Source organism: Triticum aestivum, chromosome 7D, assembly GCF_018294505.1.
Source record: "Triticum aestivum cultivar Chinese Spring chromosome 7D, IWGSC CS RefSeq v2.1, whole genome shotgun sequence".
Classification (NCBI taxonomy): Eukaryota; Viridiplantae; Streptophyta; class Magnoliopsida; order Poales; family Poaceae; genus Triticum; species Triticum aestivum.
Window position 1 is genome coordinate 5,799,228 of NC_057814.1, and position 24,689 is coordinate 5,823,916.

General features: G+C 43.2%; 2 protein-coding genes and 1 pseudogene across 2 annotated transcripts; all 3 read right to left on the reverse strand.

Moving 5' to 3' along the window:
* Positions 1-2,531: 2,531 nt before the first annotated feature.
* LOC123169483 (disease resistance protein RGA2) lies at positions 2,532-7,858 on the reverse strand. Its single transcript, XM_044587358.1, has 5 exons — positions 7,392-7,858; positions 7,193-7,282; positions 5,363-7,066; positions 3,070-5,213; positions 2,532-2,941 (listed from the first exon to the last, which is right to left on the reverse strand). The coding sequence occupies exons 3-4, from the start codon at positions 6,980-6,982 to the stop codon at positions 3,102-3,104; spliced, it is 3,732 nt and encodes a 1,243-aa protein (XP_044443293.1). The 5' UTR covers positions 6,983-7,066; positions 7,193-7,282; positions 7,392-7,858; the 3' UTR covers positions 2,532-2,941; positions 3,070-3,101.
* Positions 7,859-14,189: 6,331 nt separating this feature from the next.
* LOC123169094 (putative disease resistance RPP13-like protein 1) lies at positions 14,190-23,032 on the reverse strand (annotated as a pseudogene).
* LOC123169092 (zinc finger BED domain-containing protein RICESLEEPER 2) lies at positions 17,318-20,910 on the reverse strand. Its single transcript, XM_044586938.1, has 4 exons — positions 20,296-20,910; positions 17,862-19,794; positions 17,688-17,764; positions 17,318-17,601 (listed from the first exon to the last, which is right to left on the reverse strand). The coding sequence occupies exons 1-2, from the start codon at positions 20,665-20,667 to the stop codon at positions 18,484-18,486; spliced, it is 1,683 nt and encodes a 560-aa protein (XP_044442873.1). The 5' UTR covers positions 20,668-20,910; the 3' UTR covers positions 17,318-17,601; positions 17,688-17,764; positions 17,862-18,483.
* Positions 23,033-24,689: the final 1,657 nt, after the last annotated feature.

The following is a 24,689-nucleotide window of genomic DNA, read 5'->3' on the forward strand; positions in this document are numbered from 1 at the left end:
CTGCTACCAAGCCGAGTTTTGATGTACCATGGCCGTTTCAGATTAAAGCTACCAAGGTGAGTTTCTGCATCCGTGAACTAATTTTGCTGCCTAGCTAGATCCACATTATTGGAGAGGAGAGGTGAAAGAAGAAATGCCAACCTTTTTCGCTGTGATTGCTAGGGACAACTGGAGAACAGCCAAGGCGTCGTTCTCGCACAGATTCAAATGGTGGCCCGCCGTCGACCACCCGAAGCTTATGTGAACCACAAAAAAGCTCACGGCTTATGTGAACCACACGGTATCTACGAGAAAAAGCACACGGCTTACAGCACACACTCGACAAAGACATCTGCCACGTGTCTGCAATAGAAGTGGTTGACGGTGCCGTCATAGAGCAGCTTATATTATGCCACGGGGAGCTGTATAAGCCGAGTGTTCCAGATGCCAGGCACCCGGCTTATAGGCTATGTGAAACAACAGATGGCCTATAAGCCGCGTACAAAGGCACCCGGCTTATATTTAAATCGTGCAGCTCGTGCAGACACTAGTTTTATATTTAAACCGTGCGGCTTGCTTAGGCACTCGGTTTATATTCAAACCACGTAGCGCTCGTGGGCACTCGGTTTATATATAAACCGTGTGGCTCATGCAGGCACTCGATTTATATTTAAACCGTGTAGTGCTCGAGGGCACTCAGTTTATAGATAAAACGTGTACCACTCGGTTTATACTGACGGTAACACGTGGCCGTTATCTCCCGGCTGCCGTCATGTTACTTTAGTAAGCCGAGAGCCTCATATCAACACACGGCTTATACATAAACCGAGAGTTTTTCCACTGGCACTCGGCTTATAGCGTATAAGCCGATCGAGTGTAAACCGTGTCATATAAGCCGGGAGTTTTATTCGGCTTATATATAAACTGAGTTTATATCGATATAAAGCCGAGTTTTTTGGGTACACGGCTTTAATTTCTTTTCCTGTAGTGCAGGGGTGTCTTTCCATTGCTGCAATATAAAGATCTCAAACACAGAACACTGAGTGTGGCTGAATTAGGACCGAAAATCTCTGTCAGAAACGCAGGACACCAGAAATTATGTTGACAGGTAAAAAGACAGAGATCAGTGGATTCTTATCTTACCCCATCAATTCGAGAGAATCCTCGATGACTCTAAGGGGCACCTTCGCAGATGAGGCGATGCGAGTGACTTATGCCATGGCACTAGCCAGAAAATAATTCCAATTATCAGCCAGGAGGATACAGTTAACACCAAATTCAGTCAAAACCCCCCTTTTTTTTCTTGCAATGACGTACTGCAGATATGGTCGGCGGTGCCTTGACGAGTTGGCCCATGGCCCCCTTCCGGTCCATCTAGAAGCCTTGTCATTGTCGGTGACCCTGCTCTAGCACGGTGGCAAGAGGGGAACCTCCTGCATCACCCCAGTCGAACTAAGTTACTTACGGATGTATGCATGCAGTCCGGGAACACTTTGGGGTTGCTCCTGCAGTTCTGTCCGAGTCATTTTCTTTGAACTCTAAACATGTCAGCAACACCGGGACGCCCAACCGACGTGGACGAACATGAACACTTAAAATTTACAGTCTCGTTCCCCCTCATTGTATTCATCAGGTCTAGCTGACGTCGGGCCCCCCCCCCCCCCCCCCCCCCCCCGAGATGCTCCTTGTCACCGTCTGCTGGGCACTCGACTGCATCTTGTGGTAGAGTTGTCTAGACTTGTGCATCAGGGCGTAAATGCACGGTATGAACTATGAACAGGCCACCAAGCTACAAGCAGACAGGTGCAGAGCAAAATTAACAACCTGGTCAGCCTGATGCTTGATGATGCATGCGTTGGTTTTTGCATCTCGGTGCAGAGCAAAATTAACAACATGGTCATTCACCAAACAAAGAATAGCAAGTACTACTTTGGAGATCCGTCTTCCATCTAGTTTTGCATCTCGGTGTTTCCCCTTGAATCGACGAAGAAGACCAAAAAGGCACGGGCTAAAGAAACACCCAAACATTTCCAACAGCTGCTGCCCACCATACTAGTCATTCATCACTTTCTCTCACAATTTGCTCCCTCCCAGCATGTCCAGAATTGTCCATAGGACTGATTTGATAGCACAAGCAAAATATGGCAGTACCAGCACGGATATGATAGATCACAGATTATAAATTAACTTAGCAACTGACATAAACTGTACAAGCCTTTCCAAACCGTCGTCATCTACATGGTGTAGATCATAAAATCCAAGTCATGATAATTAAACTACAACACTCATTCTTGCCTTCTACAGGGCACATTTATTCAGACTTACCTCCAGAAGATACTACGTAGTTAAATGTCTCTATGCTGTACAACAGAAAATTTGTACATATAATGATAATGCCTGTAGATCTCAAACAGCATGAAATGAGCAACCAGAAAGACCAGCTACCATGCCCCGAAGGTCTGAAGCAGCATGCTTTCTAGACAATCATGCAAGGAAAATGGTCTGAACTCTGAAGAAGCAGGCACATTGTATCAAGTATGAAACTCAAGTAATGCAGTACATCAAATACCTCATTACGGGGGTGAATGATAAAAGAGACCTCCAGTTACATGGTACGTAAGATCACACAAGACATAAAGATTACAGTCGTACGAATCAAAACAAAACAGGACAAAACTAAGTGATGGAATAACGTGCCAATTAGACTACGGTTTCGGAAATTGTTCAGTCAATGGATGATAATAGCATGAATAAGAAGATAAGATAACCAACACCACGACTACAAAAACCTCACCAGAGGGCAGGAGGTGGTCGAGTCGAGTGAGAGGGCAATGCGTGAAGCAATCAGCAAAGCAGGAAAGAGACTGAGGAGATCAACACCGGCCCGTGAAGTCGAAGACAGTTTGGGCTGCAGGATGAGCCAGGCTGAAGCACTCCACCTCGTAACAGCTTGCTGGAGGGCCTGCTATTAAGAAAAGTTTGTAATCAATGGAATTTTTCAAAGATTGGAAAGTTTAATGAAGTGCATATATATTATGAAAGACTACATATCTTTGACAATGCAAAGATGGCCGACGGTAGCTAATTTACCTTTCCGTTTATTTGTAGGTGGGGAATCTAGATCACACTCTAAATTCCTTCCAGCGGATATGCGCGATCTTTGGCCAACTTTCTCCATCAGGTGCTCGGCAGCTCTCCTTCAATAGCTTACAACCCCATACACATATGTGCTCGACGGAGGATGGCAGATCTGGTAAAGATGATATCTTGAAGCAGCTATAGAGGTCGAGCTTCTTCAGATTGGAGAAGCACATCAGATTTGTTGGCAGGGAAGTCATTTGACAATCATAGAATCTCAGGGTCTTGACTGATGTGAAATTTGCGGATTCTTCGAAAACGAATGGTTCATTGCATCCTTCAAGACAGAGAAATGCTGGAACTGTGAAACCTTCATCTGAGAGCATGTTCTTGAGTAATACAAGACTGTCAACATACAGTGACTTCTGGACTCGAAACTGTGAGATACAGTTGGGATAGAGTTTTGGGAGACTAGTGAAATGTACGTGGTGAAGTTGCAGGGAAGATAATCCTTCGAGCATACATAAATCTGGCAAGCCATTCAGTGAGAGTGATTTAACAGATATGAGACTACCAACAGATAAGCATGCGCTGCTTCTGCAGTTGTATATGGAAATACGATTCACGTGTGGCCAGTCAGTACAGAAGAAGTTAGCTTGAAGCACGCAATAATGTATAGTGAGGCTCTCAAGGGACAATGGTAAACATTTTGCTCCATGTGACAACTCCAAAGAAGGGCAAGAACTCAAGTGAACATCTGAAAGAGAGGTAGCAGCTCGTAAACCTCCTAATGACCTGAGACACCAGCAACTTACAATGCCCAAGCGGTGAAGTTTTGTCAAATGTTGGAGGACCTCTTCTGAAGGAAGTGTGGTTAAAGTCATAATTTTGTGTAAGGATAAACTTTTCAGTGAAGTCAGGCCATCAAGGCAAACAGCTAGAGCTTCATTTGTAATACTGCATGAAGAAAGAGAAAGCCCACGAAGTCCCGATGGTGGAACCAGTGGCAGCCTAATGCTCCTTCCATGCACGAGACTCATCATCTGCTCGTGACAGTGTATCCATGCGTTGATGATATCCTCTTTAACCACTTTCTTTTTCTTTCTTCCAAGGACACTTCCAAGGTTATGAACACGTGAGACATCAGCATGCATCAATATCATCAGCTGCTTCAGAAATGAATGTTCCGATGAGAGTATTCTCCTAATATCTGATCCTGAATCCACCTCCCAGAGTAAACCAAGTTGTGACGCCAAGTGGTCTATACTCATGATATTCTCGCTCTGTTCTTGATGTTCTTGATATTCTCGCTCATCATTGGAAACAAATATAAGCAGTGGGCAATTGGATATTCCTAACCATGTAAGGCCCAGTGGAAGACAAGGTAATGTCTTCAGGTTTGGCACATTGAAGAGGGCAAGTGAAGAGCAATTCCCAAATAGCTCAGTGTTGGATGGTAGGCCTTGTAACGCGCTGCAATTTTCGAACCTCAAAGATTCTAAATTCTCAAAATACGAACCATCAAGTAACCAACCTGGATATTTTGAAGAATTGTAACCGTCAATTGTAAGATTCTTAAGTTGAGGTGGCGGCATCAGGCCTTCTATAATCTCCAAATGTGAACTATCCTCTCCATTGGTGTTATTCTTGCAACACCATCCAAGTCGCAAGCTGCCAAGATGAATTTTCTGATTCAGCTTCGATTCTAAGGCTTGATCCTTCCCAGTGACATTCTCAAGATTTGTTACACTTAAACTGCCACGAATCTCGTTCATATCCCTCAGCTGTTGCAATTCATATCCCATTTTCTTTTGCACAGAAAGTTTCTGAAACTGTTGAAGTGAAGTTAGCTTGCCAATGTTAGGAATTTGAGGCAGTGCTTTTCTCCCTGGATCGCACATTCTATAATCATGCCAGTCAAGATGCCGTAACTTCCTTAAATTACAGAGTTTCTCAGGCAAACTCACAACTTTATCATTTATCAGGAGTAACTGCAAGTGGTAAAGAGTACACAATGATCTTGGCAATTCTGAAATCAGTGTTCTGATGATGTTTAAATACCGAAGGTGCTTCAACTCACCAACAGATTCTGGCAACTTGCTACTACTGTAAGATGACAAAAATAATACGCGCAACTTCTTCAAATTCTGTAGTATCTGATTAAAAAGGTCACATACATCATCTGTGAGGGGGTCTATGCAGATAATAGTGCGTAAATGATGTAGCTTGCAGATACTTTGCTTGTGATGCATTTACTATCAACACAGATAGATAGATGTCGAACAGTGGATGGTATTTCTATCACCTTATCATCGTCCAACCTGAAGTAGTCTTCTTTGGAGAGTGATTCTGCCAGATCATGAAGGAAATCATGCATAACATAGTATTTGCGATCTTTGCCAGGTTGAAAAAATGAAACAGAGATCATCTCCTTGAAGCAATCCCTCCCAACATCTTCAACTCTCTTGTTTCGATCGCACGAATCAAGAAGGCCCTCTGCCATCCAAAGATGAACCAACTCATCAATGACATACTTGTGGCCTTTTGGAAACAAGCTGCAATATAGGAAGCACCTCTGTAGACATGGATCTAACTTCTCATAACTCCACAACAGTGCTGTCATAGGTTCACTTAATTTGTCAATCATTAAAGTTAGAGCATCCTTCCATGTAGATATATCGGTTTTCCCTTTCAACTGGGAACCCACAACTTTGGCCGCCAAAGGAGATTGTCCAAGCCTTTTAGCAATCTTCTCTGCAAAGTTTTCCAGCTTTTCACGCAATCTTCCGTGTTTTGCATGATTTCTGATTTCTGGTCCAGAGAAAGCATGGTGTTTGAAGAGTGCCAAGAAGTGAGAATCTTTCATGTTTTTCAAGGGACACACTTCGGCACAGTAAAGAGCAGTTGGAAATGTATTCCGTCGAGAAGTTACTAAAACTTTGCTTCCTATATGTTGGGAGACTAGAGGAGCTAGCAGCTGGTCCCATTCCCTCTCGCTGCCAGGTTCAAACCATACATCATCCAACACAAGCAGGAATTTCCCTGATTCTTGCAGTATGTCTGACAAGATACGTTGTAGAGTATCAAGGTTATCAATGCGTGGGCATTCCCGCTGAGAGGCAGACTCGATGATCTCGCGTGTGTGACGACGGACATCAAGTTTGCGTGAGATACATACCCACATTCTGACATCAAAATAATCTTTTACCCTTGTATCATTGTAAACAAGTTGTGCCAAGGTGGACTTTCCCATGCCTCCAGCTCCAACAATGGCCAAACCCGAGTAAATGGCTGTACTAGACTCAGTAGTAGCAGTGGTCTTGGTGAGTCTATCTATTATGCGATCGCGGTCCTTGTCACGACCAATCACTTTCAGAGGTGATATTGATGTGGTCTCAGGAACATCAGCTGATGGTATGGCGGGGCTCTCTGCATTATAACCAGTTGGCAAGCAGAGCACCTCACAAAATTCCTTGGCTTTCGCCAGGGTAGCCTTGAGTTCATTCAGCTGGTGAATTAGCTTTCTGTTCTCAGAGCTCAAATTGGACAGCCTGCTCGATGCAGCACGCACAGGCTTCATAAAAGTGCTGCTGATGGAGGAAGCATTGGCCGATAAGGAATCCTTGCCCTTTGCTTCGAGCTTGAGAAGGTTGTATTCATGCTTGTCCAGCAAGTCTTCAGCCATGTAGAAGCCTTCTTTGAGTTCCTGAAGCCATTTGTCCAACTTGGGCCTGTGGTTTCCCTTGTTCGCTGCTTCAATCACCAGCTCGAGTTGCGGCATGATAGTGGTCTCCAGTTCATGGAGCTCACGCACCATGTCCACTCCAAGGTACTTTGAAGCATTAGCAAGCAGCTTCTTCAAGGCTGGAGATGCGGCCACTTTTAAGCTAACACTTACGGCAGCGCTAGCTAATGCAACTTCCATTGAGTTGTGGGGTTTTATTTTTTGGTCCGAATAATCTGAAGATAGAACATGAACTGTTTCTTGACTCTTTGATGGATGAAAAATCTGTTGAAGCAGTAAATCAGAATATAAATTAGCCAGCTGCAACGGTGATATGAAAACAGAAACCTACTGGTAGATCAGTAGACGATGGCAAAGACTAAGAATACTATTTTCAGAGTGCGGAACGACCTGAATATCAATAGATGAGCAATTGAAAGTGCTTCGGGATCAGAGGTGGAAATAACCAGTCAATATAACAATGGATGAACACGTGTTGGACTGAAAAATCACAAAATAAATTAGCCGGTTGCAACAACAAAGATAATAAAAAGAACCCTACAGCCAGATTTGTAGAGGATAGCAGATCAGAATATAGTGGTGAGCTTACACAGAAGGAGAGTTGTAGGAGCCGGCGCAGAGACGAGGCAAAGTTGCAGGAGACGCAGATAGTAGGAGCTAACAATGTTGTGTTGCAAGAGAATGAGATGCTCAAATCCCCAAACAGCAGGTCAACAAGGCAATAGCAGATCTGATCCAACTACTTGCCCTTTCTTTAAGTTTATAGCTGAGATGGACTTGCTAATAAACTAACCAGTAACCAACGTGGACACAGCTCACCGATGATAATTGAAGTATAAAGTAGCAGAGGACAACATTGTGCGACTAAATACAAACAACCAGTTGGTAGTTGGTATCCATCACCATCGTTGGCTCTTCATGCTTTCCAGGAACCATCCTTACAGATGTTCAAGGAAATTACTGTCTGTCCTGCACAACTAGCTAGAAGCAGAAAACAGGAAAGCATGCCTCTGTAAGTCAAGTCCACCGTATATAATTAAGATATCAGAAATTCCTTTACAGCGAGAATATGATATACCAGAAGAAAATTTGGGTATCATTAATTGGTGGTATAAACTAAGCAGGGACAGCGTATGCTTCCAGAAATCAATCGATCCGACTATGCAATTAACGCAGGCCAGAACGAATGAAGCCACTGGGGCAAAAGACAAGGCGCGTGAGCAGCCGGTATTATCTATCACTTGCGAGAGTTGCTACTTGCCCTTTTTTAAGTTAAGATGAGCTGGACTTGCTAATATGCTAAGCAGTAACCAATGTGGAGACGGCTCTTTGGTCGATAATTAAATAAAGTACATAAAATAGACTAGACGCGTCTTTCACGTTATCACAAAATCACATAAAGCTTTAGCAGCGGTTACGTTACTATTATATATGCAATCAAATCAGTAGTGAATCTTCTTCTGTTCTCTCCATCGTCATCAGTCCATCACTGGCTCTCATGCTTCCCATGAATCATCCTCACAGATCTGAAAGACATGACCTCGTTGATGCTCAACCTGCAGGGAAAGGTAATATGCTCTCCTTCCTCAGCCTGAACCACCTGCCTATCTGATTTCCCCTTCTTCAGACTGCCTTGCCCCTGGAGATACATCAATCCCTTCATCATACTGTAACAGTTCACACAGTTTCCCAAAAGCAAGTCGTTGTAGTATAGTGGTAAGTATTCCCGCCTGTCACGCGGGTAAACCGGTGATTTTGTTTTTTCAAAAACAAGCCTGATTAACAAAATTAGCATTAGTCCAATAATCAGATAAATGATCTCTAATCAAAGGTTGTTAGTATCCTAACTATTTTGTAAAAATAAAGGATCATAGTTTACCCTGATGTCGACTCTAAGGGGTCACTATCAATGTTGCTAGTGCGCACAATTATAAGTAATCAGAGGCAAGTACCAAGAAAGAGCCATAAAACTAATGCGAGTATGAATGTCACTAACTTGGGTTGGGGCCAGCACCATGGTTCCAGCAGGCTTGAAGCTTTGAATAAGCCATTAAAATATACGTGCACTTTCATGTACTTTCCCCTGGCCCTGCTTTACCCACTCAATTAAGCAGGACGCTACTTAATTGACGCGCAATTTCCTGTCTTTTCCTGCTTTACCCACTTAATTTACTAGCTGTCCTGCACACCTACAAGCAGAAAACAGAACAGCATGCACAAACAAGCAGGAAAGCATGCCTCTGTAAGTCAAGCACACCGTGGGAAATCAAGATATCAGAATTCCTTTAAAAGGATCCTCTTGAGGGCATAAACAAAAAGAACAAAACACGGCTTGAATATGCCAGGAAGCAAATTCAGATATCAATCATCCATACAAATAAAGCGTTGGTGGCAAGGAATGAGATCGAGTTCATTCAGCAGTACTGTACAAAAGCCCTGCAAAAACATACAAGAACCCACCCAGAAATGCAATCCCCATAAATACTGGACAGGGAGAATACAGTCTCAGCATAGCGAAGCCTGAAACCATTTCGCTACAAACAGAAACTTGACACTAGGTAGGTTTCGAATTTGGCCCTGGTCCTGGTCCTAGATTAGGAATATACAGTTGCTGCTCCTACTCCTCTACTGACCCAAAGAAACAAGAGCTGGAGTGGCCAACTAAGGAAGTGCTTAGCCACCATCCAATTTGACTTCAAAATCCTTCGTCGAGACTAATCCTTTTACACTTGGGTTGTTTAAGAATCAAAAATATTTTGGTGCTTATCACTGAAGCTCATCTCATGTCCTGTACATATCCCAAAAAAATGACTATCCACAAAACAGCATAACAATCATTGATTTTGGACAATGCTAACGCCCACACGTGTGGTGGGAGCCAAACCCGCCCACACGCCCTATAACACACAGACTGCACCACGTCACTGCTACGTCTTGAGCTTGCGTTGGTTTCCTTGAAAAGGAAAGGGTGATGCAGCAATAGTAGCGTAAGTATTTCCTCAGTATTTGAGAACCAAGGTATCAATCCAGTAGGAGGCTCCTCAAAAGTCCCACGCACCTACACAAACAAACAAAGAACTCGCAACCAACGCAATAAAGGGGTTGTCAATCCCTTCACGGTCACTTGCGAAAGTGAAATCTGATAGAGATAATATGATAAGATAAATATATTTTTGGTATTTTATAATATAGATTGGAAAAGTAAAGATGCAAATAAAAGTAGATGGCAAACTTATATAATAAAAGATAGACCTGGGGCCATAGGTTTCACTAGTGGCTTCTCTCAAGATAGCATAAGTATTACGGTGGGTGAACAAATTATTGTCGAGCAATTGATAGAAAAGCGAATAATTATGAGATTATCTAGGCATGATCATGTATATAGGCATCACGTCTGTGACAAGTAGACCGACTCCTGCCTGCATCTACTACTATTACTCCACACATCGACCGCTATCCAGCATGCATCTAGAGTATTAAGTTCATAAGAACAGAGTAACGCATTAAGAAAGATGACATAATGTAGAGGGATAAACTCATGCAATATGATATAAACCCCATCTTTTTATCCTTGATGGCAACAATACAATACGTGTTTTGCTGCCCCTGCTGTCAATGCGAAAGGACACCGCAAGATCGAACCCAAAGCTAAGAATTTCTCCCATTGCAAGAAAGATCAATCTAGTAGGCCAAACCAAACTGATAATTCGAAGAGACTTGCAAAGATAACTTGATCACACATAAAAGAATTCAGAGGAGATTCAAATATTTCTCATAGATAAACTTGATCATAAACCCACAATTCATCGGATCATAGATAAACTGAAGTTGCCATGATATGTTTCAGCTATTTTCTTCTATGTTTAAAAGCAATTTTGACATATTATAAAACAGGAAATTAAGAAACTAGACTTGCCATGAACCATAAACTAAAATTGCCATGATACATGGACTTAAAATTGCCATGTTTCATACAAAAAATAATTTTTATGGTCAAAGTACTGGAATTGTCATCATCAAAAAACTAAAATTGCCATGCTCGACAAACTAAAATTGTCACATGACAACTTTAGTTTAAGCACTATGGCAACTACAGTGTACACATCTTGGCAAGTTTTGGGAAAAAAAATTTCGTCGAAACATATCAACGTGAGGTCTAGTTTTGAAGATCTCGTCGAGACGGATTTAATAGTGAAAACGGATTTTTAATTCAATTTTTTAATTAGGAGATAAAACATTTTTAAGCTGAAAACCAAAAAGATTCCTACTGATGTCATCTGGTCTTACGTGGCAAAATGTGTGGTGATGGAGGCGTGTGGGTGATGTGCAAGATGCCACACGTGTGGGCGTTTTCCGTTGATTTTTCAGGAAGGGGCAGAACTAATTTTGTGAGCTCCGGGATGAATTGAGGGGAGAGTCTGTGTCGCTACATGGCTTGGACTCCATAAAGCCGCCGAACCCGAGAACGTGAAGGGATCTAACCAGCACAAAACAAGGATAAGGTGGGTGGGACCTAGGGGGTCGGACTGGGAGGGGGGAATGGGTCAGTCTGGCGTCCGCGTGGACCGGACCGGTGGGAGGCTAAGGCCCTCCACTATGTAGGCCAAAAGCGGTGCCAAATTCACTTTTGCTTCATTTGGCACCGGTGCCCTCCATTGTCCAGCTAGTGCCATAAATTTTTTCAGGAACCGGAGCATCTACTTGCTCTGATGCCACAACCAACAAAGCAATAAACTAAGCCTGTCACTCATGGGAAGAACCGGCTGTGAGCCAGGAACAAGTCGCTGGTAGTGGGGCAACTGTCGCTGATATATATACTAGTTTATATGTATGAGTCTGATCTCCAGCCGATGCCCAATTCTTTCACAGTGTGCGGGCGGTGCTAAATATATTTCATCTGGCATCCTCGTGTGCGTGGCATACTTTTCATAGTTGTGGCACCGAACACACTGTGGAAGGCCTAACAGGATCAATCCACCGCCGTTTGTGTGGGTATGGACGGCCGAGATGGGATCAGATGTCGTGTTTGTCAAGTTCCTGCCTCATCCTCCGTTGCTCCGCTGCATAATTGTTGGTGATTTAAAGAAAATCAAGTACTAGGAGAAAATATTGTTCAAAAGATTTTTTTTGACGAACAAACAATGAATCTAGCATCCTTCTGTTGCCTCAAAATATAAGGCGTCTCAGTCGATTTTGTACATAGATTACGTTAGGGACAAGGACAATGTGGCAGGCCGTGATGTCGCCGGCTAGGGTGAGCGGCACGGCCGGAGATCGTGAAGTGGAGTATAATTTCCTTTGGATAAGATCAACTGATCAACGGTCTACCCCAGCTTGTTTTCATTTACTCTCCCACAGCAGCAGCAGCAGCAACAGCATCTAAAGTGATGCTTCCAGATGAGCATAAAGCAGAAAACAGAGACTCTGGTCTCTGAACATGTGCACCGGTGAGTTTTCAACTCCGAACCTGAACGTATATATGCGGTTCTGTGTGCACCCGAGAAGTTGTTTTAGTCCCACATCGACAAGTTAAGGATAGCCGAACTTGTTTATAAGGGTTGAACATGAGGATCCAGTCGTGCTCTTAACGGAGCACACCACTCGGTGAGATGGTGACCCATTGTGCCGCACTGCACAATTAGCAACCAAACAAAAATGATCAAGGTTAAAAATCATTGTCATCAGATTACCTCCACGCATGACACATGCGCTTGGCTTTCTTTATTTTATTTTTGAACACCCCTTGATGTGCAATTGCCATCAACATATTTAAGATCTTGGAAAAAAATTGCACGCATCTTGTTTTCCCATATTTGGATGTTTTCATTGTTCTCCCAAATTCAAAATTTTGTTGTTTCAAGATTTTTATTCCATAAAGAACAATTATTATCATATCAAGAAAATATAAATAAATAAACCCATCATTTTCACCACATTACCTCTGTGCATTTGTTTTCTTTCTCAGAGCTCAATTTAAAAGCTCTCTTTTTCAACAAAGAAATAAACTCACTATCGTCACCCGATAGATAAAGGCTTATTTTTAGTACACAGACAGAGGCTTCTATGCTGGCGGCCAGAGCTGAATTGATGCATAATAGCAGCGTTGATGGGATATGAGTTTATTCTTGATTAGTAGTAGAAAATCCCTAATTAAGGTAGCCATCTCATCATTTCTTACTTCCAAAATTACGCACAAGAATAAATATGCAGAGCAGTTTTCCAGCAGAAGGGAAAACCAGCGGCAGTTTCCCTCCAAATTTGGCTAACAAACTCTAGGATGGTACGAAACTTGAAAAGAATCAAAGCTATGTAAGCAACAGACCAGAGAGCCTACTCCAGGTAATCGTAATTCGGCCCATACATGCCTGAAATTAGTCCTGGAGCTGCCATCATCCATTTTCCCAGTTTGTTTCCCAGTAAAATAACAGTTATGTGCTAGCTAGACGCGCGAGCATACCACATGGCAAATAAATTGATGTCTCACATGGCAATTGCCATGAATAAACTGGCGCTCATATCACATAAACCAGCATCATATATAAATTAGACAAGCCACATGTATACAATCAAAAGTGCTCAGTCAGAATGCAATGGTCACTTCATCCATATGTACCTCCAGAAGATAGTTAAATGTCTCTACGATATTCAAGGTTAAAAACTGTATGTGATGACAATGCCTGAATATCTGAAGCAGCCCGCAAGAAAAATGGTCATGGCAAACTGTATCAAGTATGAAACCCAAGTATCACATAACTCGTTACGGAATGAACGATAAATGAGACCTTCAGTTGCATGGTATGTAAGAGCATACAAGAGAGAGCGATTACAATCCGTACAAACCAAAAGTACGACATACTCCAGGAAAAGGTCACACAAGAACACGACAATAACAAGACGCAAATTAGTCGCTACTTTTGGCACTTGTCCAGTGGATGAATAACAACATGAAGAAACAGATATCCAACATCCACATTCAGAAGTGAGTGAAGGGGCACCGAGAAAAGCTCATTTCTTTCATTCAGGAATGGACACTGGACCAGAATTAAATGTGGGAATATTGGGATTGGCAACAGTGGCACCAGAGGACATGAGGTGGTGGAGTGTGAGATGGAAACACCGAGGGGATCAGCACTGGCCAGTAAAGTAGGAAACAGAGTTTTAACTGTAAGATGAGCCAGCCTGAAGCACTCCAGCTCGTAGCAGGTTGCTGGAGGCACATCTCTTGGGCCTGCAGTTAGTTTGAAGTAAACAAATGAAGGGAAAAAATGGAGTATTTAAAAGATAAAAAAAGTATACATACACAGCTATATGTTTCAGAGTGCAAAGGTGGCCGATGGGAGCTAACTTACCTTTCTATTTATCTGTAGGCAAGAATTCAAATCACACTTTATTCAAATTCCTTCCGGCGGATATGCGCGATCTTTGGCCAACTTTCTCCATCAGGTGCTCGACAGCTCTCCACCAATAGCTCAGAACAACCCGATACACGTATCCGCTGGAGGGAGGATGGCAGGTCTGGTAAAGATGATATGTTGGGGCAGTCCCAGATGTCGAGACTCTTCAGATTGGAGAAGCACTTCAGATTTGTTGGCAGGGAAATCATTTGACAATCCTGGAACGTCAGTGTCCTCACGGATGAGAAATTTGCGGGTTCTTTGAATGAAATGAATGGTTCCTTGCTTCCTTCAAGAGTGAGATGTGCTGGAACTGTGGGAGCTTCAGCCAAGAGCATGTCGTTGAGTATTACAGGACTGCTAACATGAAGTGAGTCCTGGACTCGAAACTGTGAGATACACTCGGGGGTGAGCTTTGGAACATCAATCAAACTTAAATGGTCAAGTTGCAGGGAAGACAATCCTTCGAGCACACATAAGTCTGGCAAGCACTCCAGCGACAAACATTTAACAGATGTGAAACTACCAACAGACAAGCATCCGACACTTCTGCAATTCCGTATGAGAATATGATTCATGTGTGGCCAGTCAGTACAGAGGAAGTCAGCTGCAAACACACAATTCTGTATACTGAGCCTCTCAAGTGATAATGGCAAACATTCTGCTCCACATGCCAACTCTAAAGAAGGGCAGGAAATCAAATCAACATATGAAAGAGAGGTAGCAGCTCGTAATCCCCTTAACGACCTGAGACACCAGCAATCATAGATGGACAAGCTGGAAAGTGCTGTCAAATGTCAGAGGACCTCTTCTGAAGGAAGTGTAGTTAGAGTCATAATCTCTTTTAAGAACAAAGTTTTCAGTGAAGCTAGGCCAGCAAGGCAAACAGCTAAAGCTCCATCTGTAATACAGCATGAAGAAAGATAAAGTTGACGAAGTCCTGATGGTGGAACAAGTGGCAGCCCAATGCTACTTCCATACGTGAGTCGTATCCTTTGCTCGTGGCAATATATCCATGCCTTGATGACATCCTCCTTCACAAATACTTTATCCTTCTCTCTTGGTAGAGCACTCTCAAGGTTTTGAACATGTGTCACATCACTATGCATCACTGTCAACAACTGCTTCAGAAATGAATGTTCCCTCGGGAGTATAGACCTAATAAGTGATCTTGAATCCACCTCCCAGATTAAATGAAGCTGTGATTCCAAGTGATCTGTCCTCATGATATTCTCTCTCTGATCATGATGTTCCATCTCATCGTTGGAAATAAATATAAGCAGTGGGCAATTGTCCACATGTAAAAATTCAAGGCCTACTGGAAGAAAAGGTAATGACTTTAGGTTTGGCACATTGCTGAGGAAAAGTGAAGAGCAGTTCTCAAATAGCTTACTATTGGACGGTAGGCTTTGTAATGCGCTGCAATTATTAAAGCTTAAAGATTCCAAATTCTCAAAATATGAACCATCAAGTAACCAGCCTGGATATTCTGAAGATCTGTAACCGTCAATTGTAAGATCCCCAAGCTGAGGCGGTGGCATCAGGCCTTTTAGAACCTCCAAATGTAAACTATCCTCTGCATTTGTGTTATTTTCATAACTCCATACAAGTCCTAAGCTGCCAAGATGACTTTTCTGGTGCAGCTTTGATTCTAAGGCTTGATCCTTCCCAGCAACATTCTCAAGATTTGTGACCCTTAAACTGCCACGAATCTTGTTCATGTCCCTGAGCTGTTGTAACTCATATCCCTTTTTCTTTTGCACAGAAAATTCCCCTAATTGTTGAAGCAAAGTTAGCTTGCCAATGTTAGGAATTGCTTCTTTGCAACTCGATTCAAGATGTTGTAACTTCACCAAATTGCTGAGTTTCTCAGGGAAACTCTTAACTTTGTTATTTAACAGAAGTAATTGTAAGTGGTAAAGGGTACACAATGATCTTGGCAATTCAGAAATCAGTGTTTCTTTAAGGTTCAAATACCGAAGGTGCTTCAACTCACCAGCAGATTCTGGCAACTTACTACTGCTATAAGATGACAAGCATAGCACGCGCAACTTCTTCAAATTCTGTATTATCTGATTAAAAAGGTCACTTACATCATCCACTACGGGGCCTATGCAGATAATAGTGCGTAAATTATGTAGCTTGCAGATACTTTGCAGATAATAGTTGCGTCATACTATCAACACGAACCGATAGGTGTCGAACAATATAAGATATTTCTGTCACGTTATCATCTTCCAATCTGAAGTAGTCTTCTTTGGAGTGTGATTCTGCCAGATCATGAAGGAGATCATGCATAACATAATACGGGCCAATGTATGGTTGAAAGGAGATGAATCTTCCAAACTCGTTGAAGCAATCCCTCCCAATATCTTTCACTCTCTTGTTTTGGTTGCACGAATCAAAAAGACCCTCACCCATCCAAACATAAACCAAATCATCAATGACATACCTGTAGCCTTTTGGAAACAGGCTACAATATAGGAAGCACCTTTGCAGACATGGATCTAACTTCTTATAACTCCACAACAAAGCTGTCATGGGCTCACTTAATTTGTCAATCATTAAAGTTAGAGCATCCTTCCATGAAGATATATCTGTTTTCCCTTTCAACTGAGAACCCACAACTTTTGCTGCCAAAGGAGATTGTCCAAGCCTTTTAGCAATCTTCTCTGCAAAACCTTCTAGCCTTTCACGCAACTATACCTGGACGCGAGCCGAGCCGAGCCGAGCTCGGGCCGAGCCAGCCATTAGCTCGCCCAGCACGAGCCGAGCCAGCCCGAGCTAACTGCTCAGGCGAGCCTAAGTAGCAGGCTCGACCCGAGCTGTGTGCTGGCTCGGTCCAACTCGGCAGCTCGTGTGCACTGCACATCAGCGTGCAGACTACTCCCTTTCTTTCTATTATAGTAGTATTTATATGTACTAAGTGCTAACTTTGACAGCAAATACTCAAGCAAATACACCCAAGTGCTAACTTTGGTCAGCATCAACACTGAAAGCCTGAAACTTTGATAGCATATACACCCAAGTTTGGACAGCATTAACACTGAATGTCTGAAACTATTGACAGAAAAATACACACAGGTTTGGACAGCAAGTACACTGAAATTTGGACATCAAATGCACCCAAGTTTGGGCAGCACTGAAGAAATTGATAAACCATTCATGAGTTTAGCAAAATAAGATGACATATGTCACATCCATAGTTCAAAGTTTAATGACAACATAAACTTAATAGTCCAAGGTTGAGAAGTTGACATATGTCACATCTAAAGTTCAGGCAACATAAGCCATGCAAGAACTCCATCATTCAAGGGTGACGACCAATATAGATCCATTGCTTGATTTACTTCCATGTGCAAATTTAACAAATGCATCTTGATGGTCTTCTCCCTACAATGTATCCTACATGTAACAATGGTTATTGTAAATAAGAAAAGCCTACAAGTAACAGAAGTAAACTAAAAAAATCTTACAGGTAACATACTTACTAGTAGTTGCAATCTGCCACACTTTTAGGCAATTTGACCTTCTCCACATCCTCCTCGTCATCATCTTCTTCCACATCCTAGTTTTGTGCAAGTTAGCCATTAGATTTTTAGTTTATGGCAATAACATGACGCATATTGAAATCATACGACATAAAACATAGATCGAAATCATACCAACACATTTAAGTCTTTGTGCGCACCCTTGATATAGCTTCCGCCACACACCAATGCCTCCACCATGTATGGTTTTAGAGAGCTTCGATAATCATCCAGAATTCTTCCACCGGTGCTAAAACTGGATTCAGAAGACACCGAGCTAGCAGGGATAGTTAAGAATCTTCTTGCCATGTTTGCCAACACAGGATACCTAAGTGCATTCACCTTCCACCACTCTAGCAGATTGAAAGTGGCAACCATACCCTCATTTGCATCATCCATATAGTTTCTCAATTCACTCTTAGATCGTTTTGTAGAAGTGGATGATAAGAATGAGAGAAACTCAGAATCTGCAGGTGGCATTGAGGTACTTGTATTGCAAGTATTCTTGCATTGAGGTTCAGCTTGCCTCTTTTGAGAATCAAATTTCTCATACAACTTGTCCAAATCTTTCTTGAATGCAGACAACTCAGTTTCAGCCTTATCCTCATCATAGATCTGCCCAAAGCACCAATCCACGTACTTCATTTTGTACCTTGGATCCAGGAAAGTGGCAAGAACCATGACATTGTTTGGTTCTTCCCAATATTTGTTGAACTTGTCCATCATAGCATGTCCCATAGCATTGTAGGTTTTGTCCTTATGAACCATTGTATGTAGAACTCCACCTCGTGCAAACATCTAGGGTCAAATGCGCTCCAATTTTAAGGCCTAAACTCCTGCAAATCTCAACAAATTTGTGCAGCCGGGAAGGGGACTTCTTGAAGTACTTCACTGTCTCCCTTAGGTTCGCTACCAAAGTGCTCATGCAGGCTGTCCCATCCTGCACTACCAAGTTGACAATGTGAGCACAACACCGGACATGGAAATATTTGGCTTCAAAGTCTGTCCCTCTTCGAACAGAAAACATTGCCTTCAAATCTCTAACAGCTGAATCATTGTTTGATGCATTGTCTAGTGTGATGGACACTATCTTGTTTTCTATCTTCCATTCAGTCACACATTCAAACAACGCAACAGCCATGACGTTTCCGCTGTGAGGGGGGTCCAACTCCATGAACGCAAGCACACGAGTCTGCATCCTCCAATGTTTATCTATATAGTGTGCCACTACACACATATAAGAAATGGTTTGGTTACTTGTCCACATATCTGTAGTGAGACTAATGTGGTCCACATTCTTCAGGGCTGCCTTAAGGATTTCCTTCTCTTTATTGAAAACCCTCAAACACTCAGCTCTTATTGCCTTCCTACCAATTTCTTGATATAGCGGGTTCGAGTACTTCATCACAATATTGAACCACTCATGTTCCACCATCCTGAATGAGTAGTTATGGACAGCCACCATTTTTGCAATCAACTCCTTCATAGTTGTGTGCTCATACCCATTGGATGGCACACCTAGAGGAAGACCGGATTCACCTCTAACATTGGACGGCTTGTACCCAAGCCGTGATTGTATAAGTTTCATCGCAACCTTGTTCTTGAAGATCTTACACTTCTTCGTATGCCTATTAAGTGTTGTGGTGCTTGAACCTTGAACATATATGTATAAATTGTGGCAATGCATGCACTTTGCCTTCAACTCTTCAACCTTAGGATCCTTTTCTGATTTCACCTTCACCTTCTCAAAAAAAGTCCAACAATCTGAACTCTCCCTGCTAGTACTGGACTTGCTACTGCCCTTGGTAGTGACCTTGCGCTTGACTTTCACCCCTTTCTTGTGTTTCTCTCCTGTTCTTGCATTGTCTTCTTCTGAACTAACAACAAACACATCAGTCTCACCTCCAGGGGACTGAAAAATATCCATTTCATCCTCTGACATGTCATCTCTAAGATCATACGAGTTCTCTTCTTCCTCAGACTCGGACTCATCAGCAGGCACATACACATTCTCATCCTTCTCTTCCTCATCCTGCTCCTGGACATGATCCTCTTCCGGCTCATGTTCCTGTTCAAACAATGATATTTTGAAGGAAAATCCACTAAATATTTGTATGGCAAGTATACTGAGATTAGGACAGCAAGAATGAAGTTAAACATATGCATCCATCTATAGTTTCTACAACAAAACAATTGAGCCCTCAATAAACAGGGGCATTACATGGGCATAAATACTCACTTTTTAGACAGTATATACACTCAAATGCACCCAATGTTGTACAACATATACATTCAAACGCGCCCAACGAACAGCCAAATAATAACTTGATTCCTCCTACAAAATATTGGGTTAGACTTAGTCATATGCAAATCTTCAGGAAACAATCAATTACTTAAGCACAACTGATTATAATGGACAATAGCAGATCGGCATAAATCAAGTGGAAACAATAGGAAATTTACTACTTCTTTTGTTGTTCTCTGGCTTATCCCTATGCATCACACAACAAGCTCACAAGCTTTATTTATATCCAGAGGAAAGAAGAGCAGGCCACTGCTTTGTGCTTACCCAGGACTCAGCTTCAGCCGGAGAAGTAGGCGTGACGGAGGTGTTCGCGGAGCCGGTCCAGCCGGATGCAACAACAGCTGCCGCCCGCGCGCCGATACCTTTGTTGTCAGGTAGACGCCGAGGCGGAGGCGGGGGTGGCAGTGCTCGCGCCTGCTGCTTTGCCCTCACAAGCGGGTCAACAAGGACGATGCTTGGATTGGCCTTGGAGCGAACGGACGGCTCGATGCCGGCGTCCATGGAGCTGGAGGTCTTGCTTCTGCCCTTCTTCTTTTTTCCAATCGCTGGCTCCTTCCCAAGAATGGAGGTCAATGACCTCTCTTTCTTCTTCTCCATGGCTCCTTGGGCGATCTGGACAAGCGGCGTGTGTGTCATCGGCGACAGAAGGAACTGCGATGGCGGCGGCCGGCGGAGGCTGGCTAACCTAGCGCTGGGGGGAAAGAGGATGAGTGCTGCTCGGGGTGAGGTAGAGCGCTAGGTCAAGTGACTGGTGCTGGGCCACTTTGGGCTGTAGAGTTGGACAAGCTCACGGGCTGGCTCGAGCCGAGCTGGGCTCGGCCCGAGGCCGAAACAAGCCCAATAACGCAGCTCGGCTCGGCCTTTTTGTTTCTCGGGCCGAATCAAACTCGGGCCGAGCCTGGGCGACCCCGGGCCGAGCCTGAAAGCTCGAGTTCGACGTCCAGATTTACACGCAACTGTGGATTTCTGATGTCTGGTCCAGAGAATGCATGCTGTTTGAAGAGTGCCAAGAACTGAGGATCTTCCATCTTTTCCAGAGGACACACTTCTTCACAGCAAAGAGCAGGTGGAAATGTATCTCGTCGAGAAGTTACCAAAACTTTGCTTCCCATCTGTTGGGAAACTAGAGGAGCTAACAGTTGGTCCCATTCCCTTTCGCTACCAGGTTCAAACCAAACATCATCCAGCACAAGCAGGAATTTCCCTGATCCTTGCAGTATGTCTGTTAACTTGCGCTGCAGAGTATCAAGGTTATCAATGCGTGGGCATTCCCCCTGAGAGGCAGACTCGATGATCTCCCGTGTATGACGGCGGACATCAAGTTTGCGTGAGATGCTTACCCACATTGTCACAGCAAAATATTCGTTTACCCTCTGGTCATTGTAAACAAGTTGTGCCAAGGTGGACTTTCCCATGCCTCCAGCTCCAACGATGGCCAAACCTGAGTACAAAGCTATACTAGAATCAGTACTAGCAGTTGTCCTGGTAAGACGCTTTATTATATGATCACGATCCTTCTCACGACCAATCACTTTCAGAGGTGGTATTGATGTCGTCTCCGGAACAACAGCTGATGATATGGGAGGGTTCTCTGCATTATAATCAGCTGGTAAGCAAAGTAGTTTGCGGAAGTCCTTGGCTTTCGCCAGGGTGGTCTTCAGTTCATTCAGATGTTGAATTAGCTTTCTGTTCTCAGAGCTCATATTGGACAGCTTGCTTGATGCAGCACGCAGAGGCTTCATTAATGTGTTGCTGATGGAGGAGGCGTTGGCCGGCAAGGAATCCTTCCCCTTTGCTTGGCGCTTGAGGAGGTCGTATTCATGCTCGTCCAGCAAGTCTTTAGCCAGGTAGAAGCCTTCTTTGAGTTCCTGAAGCCATTTGTCCAACTTGAGCCTTTGGTTTCCCTTATCTGCTGCTTCAATCAACAGCTCGAACTGCGGCAAGATAGTGGTCTCCAGTTCATGGAGCTCACGAGCCATATCGACTCCAAGGTACGTTGAAGCATTAGAAAGGAGCTTCTTTAAGGCCGGCGATGCAGCCAATTTTAAGCTTACGCTTAAGGCAGCACTAGCTAATGCCACTTCCATCGGATTATAGGGTTTATTTTTTTGGGTGTATAGGACAAGGGAGGGAGTTGTGTTTGTTTTGTGGATGAAGAGATCTTGGGTGTAGAAAGACAAATTACAGGAAACTGGTAAAAGAATAGACTTCTCCTAAGCAGACTTCTCCTTTTCTAAGGTGAGGGTCACTAGGCTGGAAGATAGTTAAGGGGTGTTTAAGGAGGAAAACAAGAGAACAGATACTAAATGATGGAACACCTAGCTAGTATGAAGATGAACAAGCACACAATTGAATTTTTCCACTCTCTTTTTCAGGGTTTTTTTAGTCTGGAATGGCCTGAATATATTAAATACTAGGATTCGAATTATTTATGGAAGCACTGATGGATAAAAACCTGTTGAAGTAGGAAACCACGAGTTAAATTAGTAAAGTGCAACAGAGATAAGAAAAAAGAAACCCACTGGCAGGCAATGGCAAAAAGTAAGAATACTATTTTGAGCATGGGAAATAACCTGAATAAATAATAGAAGAGCAATGAAAGTGCTTGTGGATCGGAGGTAGAAACAACCAGTGAATATAGCAACGGCTTATTTGGGGATTATTGTGCTGCTCCCCCAGCTAGACTTCTGGTGTGTTTATTGTACTCTGGTGTGTGTGCGCGCGTTGAACCTTGTTGCTACCTGTGTGCTTTGGTCCAGACTTTATAATATAAAGCGGGGGAACCCAATTTCGTCGAATATAGCAACGGATGAACACCTGTTGGAGTGGGAAATCACAAGATAGATTAGCCGGTTGCAACAAGGAAGATAATAGTAAAAGGCCAGATTTGTATAGGAAAACAGAGGAGATTAGTTGTGAGCTTACACGGATGACAAGTGAGAAGCAGCGTTGTAGGCCCTGGCACAGCGATGAGGCAAGGCTGCAGAATGAGAGGAGGCAAAAAATCGCAAACAGCAACAAGGTAATAGTAGTATCAAATATCCCGTGGAATTCCTCGGTTCCATAGTGATTTGCCTGTCCCTGTCTCACTTTTCAAGCACACTGTGCTCCGCGGGATCATCATTTCCAGTGGCCACCGTTTCCGTCCGCTTGGCCTCCCCTTGACTGGGTTTTCCGGGTGTCCGGTTGGGCATGCCGTTGTCTTCCACACTCATTGAGAAAACGGCTGATTTCACATTATTGTTCAGAGGAGAAGTGGTCCCAGACTACGATTGCGCGGATACTTCAGAAAGCGCGCGTATCCAGCCGGATACTGCTCCGATACAACACGATACGTATCCCGTAAGTACCCCTCGGTTTTTCGATTTTTAAAAAAGAAAATAATGTTTGATACTCCTAGGATACTTCTACGATATTTTTTGGATACCCGAAACCCCTCGTTTGACGTGAAATCCCCTCAATAGTAAAGGCACACTTTTTGAAGATACCCAACATGGGTGTGAGTTCATGCCAAAACATGACTGTCAATGTTCTTGTTCAATTGAAAGGTGAGCAAGAGAGAGTCGATGCACTAATTGGAACAACAAACCCGGGAAAATCCCACTGCTAATTAATGAAAGTGGACCAAGTGCAAGAAAACAAAGGGAATAATCCTATTGAGGCATGCTTTGACCTAGAACACTAGTGCAGAACCGGGCTTTAGCGCCGGTTCGTAAGAGCCTTTAGTGCCGGTTCTACAACCGGCACTAAAGTGTGGAGACTAAAGCCCCCCCCCCCCCTTAGTACCGGTTCGTCACGAACCGGCGCTAAAGTGCCACCACGTGGCACGGGCCAGGCCCGGGTGCGTGTAGGGCTTTAGTACCGGTTGGTGTTACCAAAACCAAAACCAAAAATTAATGGAAAATAAAACCAAAACACCCCCAAACATTTAGTATCGGTTGGTGTTTGGGGGTGTTTTGGTTTTATTTTCCATTAATTTTGTGTTTTCCATTTAATTCTTTTTTGTTTGCTGGTATTTTACGATCTACAAATTGTACACGTTATGCATATATATCATCGAATGTCTCACAACCAACACCATTAATTATTCACACATACACATGTATATACATATACAATTTCTCCTACATATTGCCTTGGTGCCTTCGGAGCACGATGACAAGTGGTTCATGGGACGGTAGCGGGTAATAGTATTCTCCTTTGGGATCTATGACCTGGTCGAGCAAAAATCCCGCTATTTACTCTTGAAGTTCTAGTATGCGCTCCGCTGGTAGGAGCTGCTCCCGCACCTCTCTGAACTGTTAAGAAGGTGATCAATATGCATGTGTATTAGTTGTGTGACTAGATATTGATAATGGTGTGAATAGTATTCTGACAAACGTACCCAGTCCTGTCTTTGAGATCTGCTCCTTTCGGACGCCATCATGTGAATGTTCTCGCAAACGTAGAATGCACACAGATCATTCCCCGGTGCCTGCTTCAGGGCCTTTACGAGAAGGAAATTGAATCAGATAATGATTAATCAAGCATGATAATTAATTAATGGTATTGAAACAAGAATTAAAGAGATGGTAGCTAGCTAGTACTACTTAATTAATTACCTTTGGTCGATACCAAAACAACTTTTTTGCCCATTTGCCTGGAGTCACCTTGATGAA

Excerpts from the sequence above, each read along its gene's own strand:
- LOC123169483 (XM_044587358.1), bottom strand. The coding sequence starts at position 6,982 with ATGGAAGTTGCATTAGCTAGCGCTGCCGTAAGTGTTAGCTTAAAAGTG. Across the intron at positions 5,214-5,362 it reads TCAGGTTGGACGATGATAAG|ATACTACAGAATTTGAAGAA; the intron begins GTGATAGAAATA and ends CTTTTTAATCAG.
- LOC123169092 (XM_044586938.1), bottom strand. The coding sequence starts at position 20,667 with ATGACACACACGCCGCTTGTCCAGATCGCCCAAGGAGCCATGGAGAAG. Across the intron at positions 19,795-20,295 it reads CGGCTGAAGCTGAGTCCTGG|GAACATGAGCCGGAAGAGGA; the intron begins GTAAGCACAAAG and ends TTGTTTGAACAG.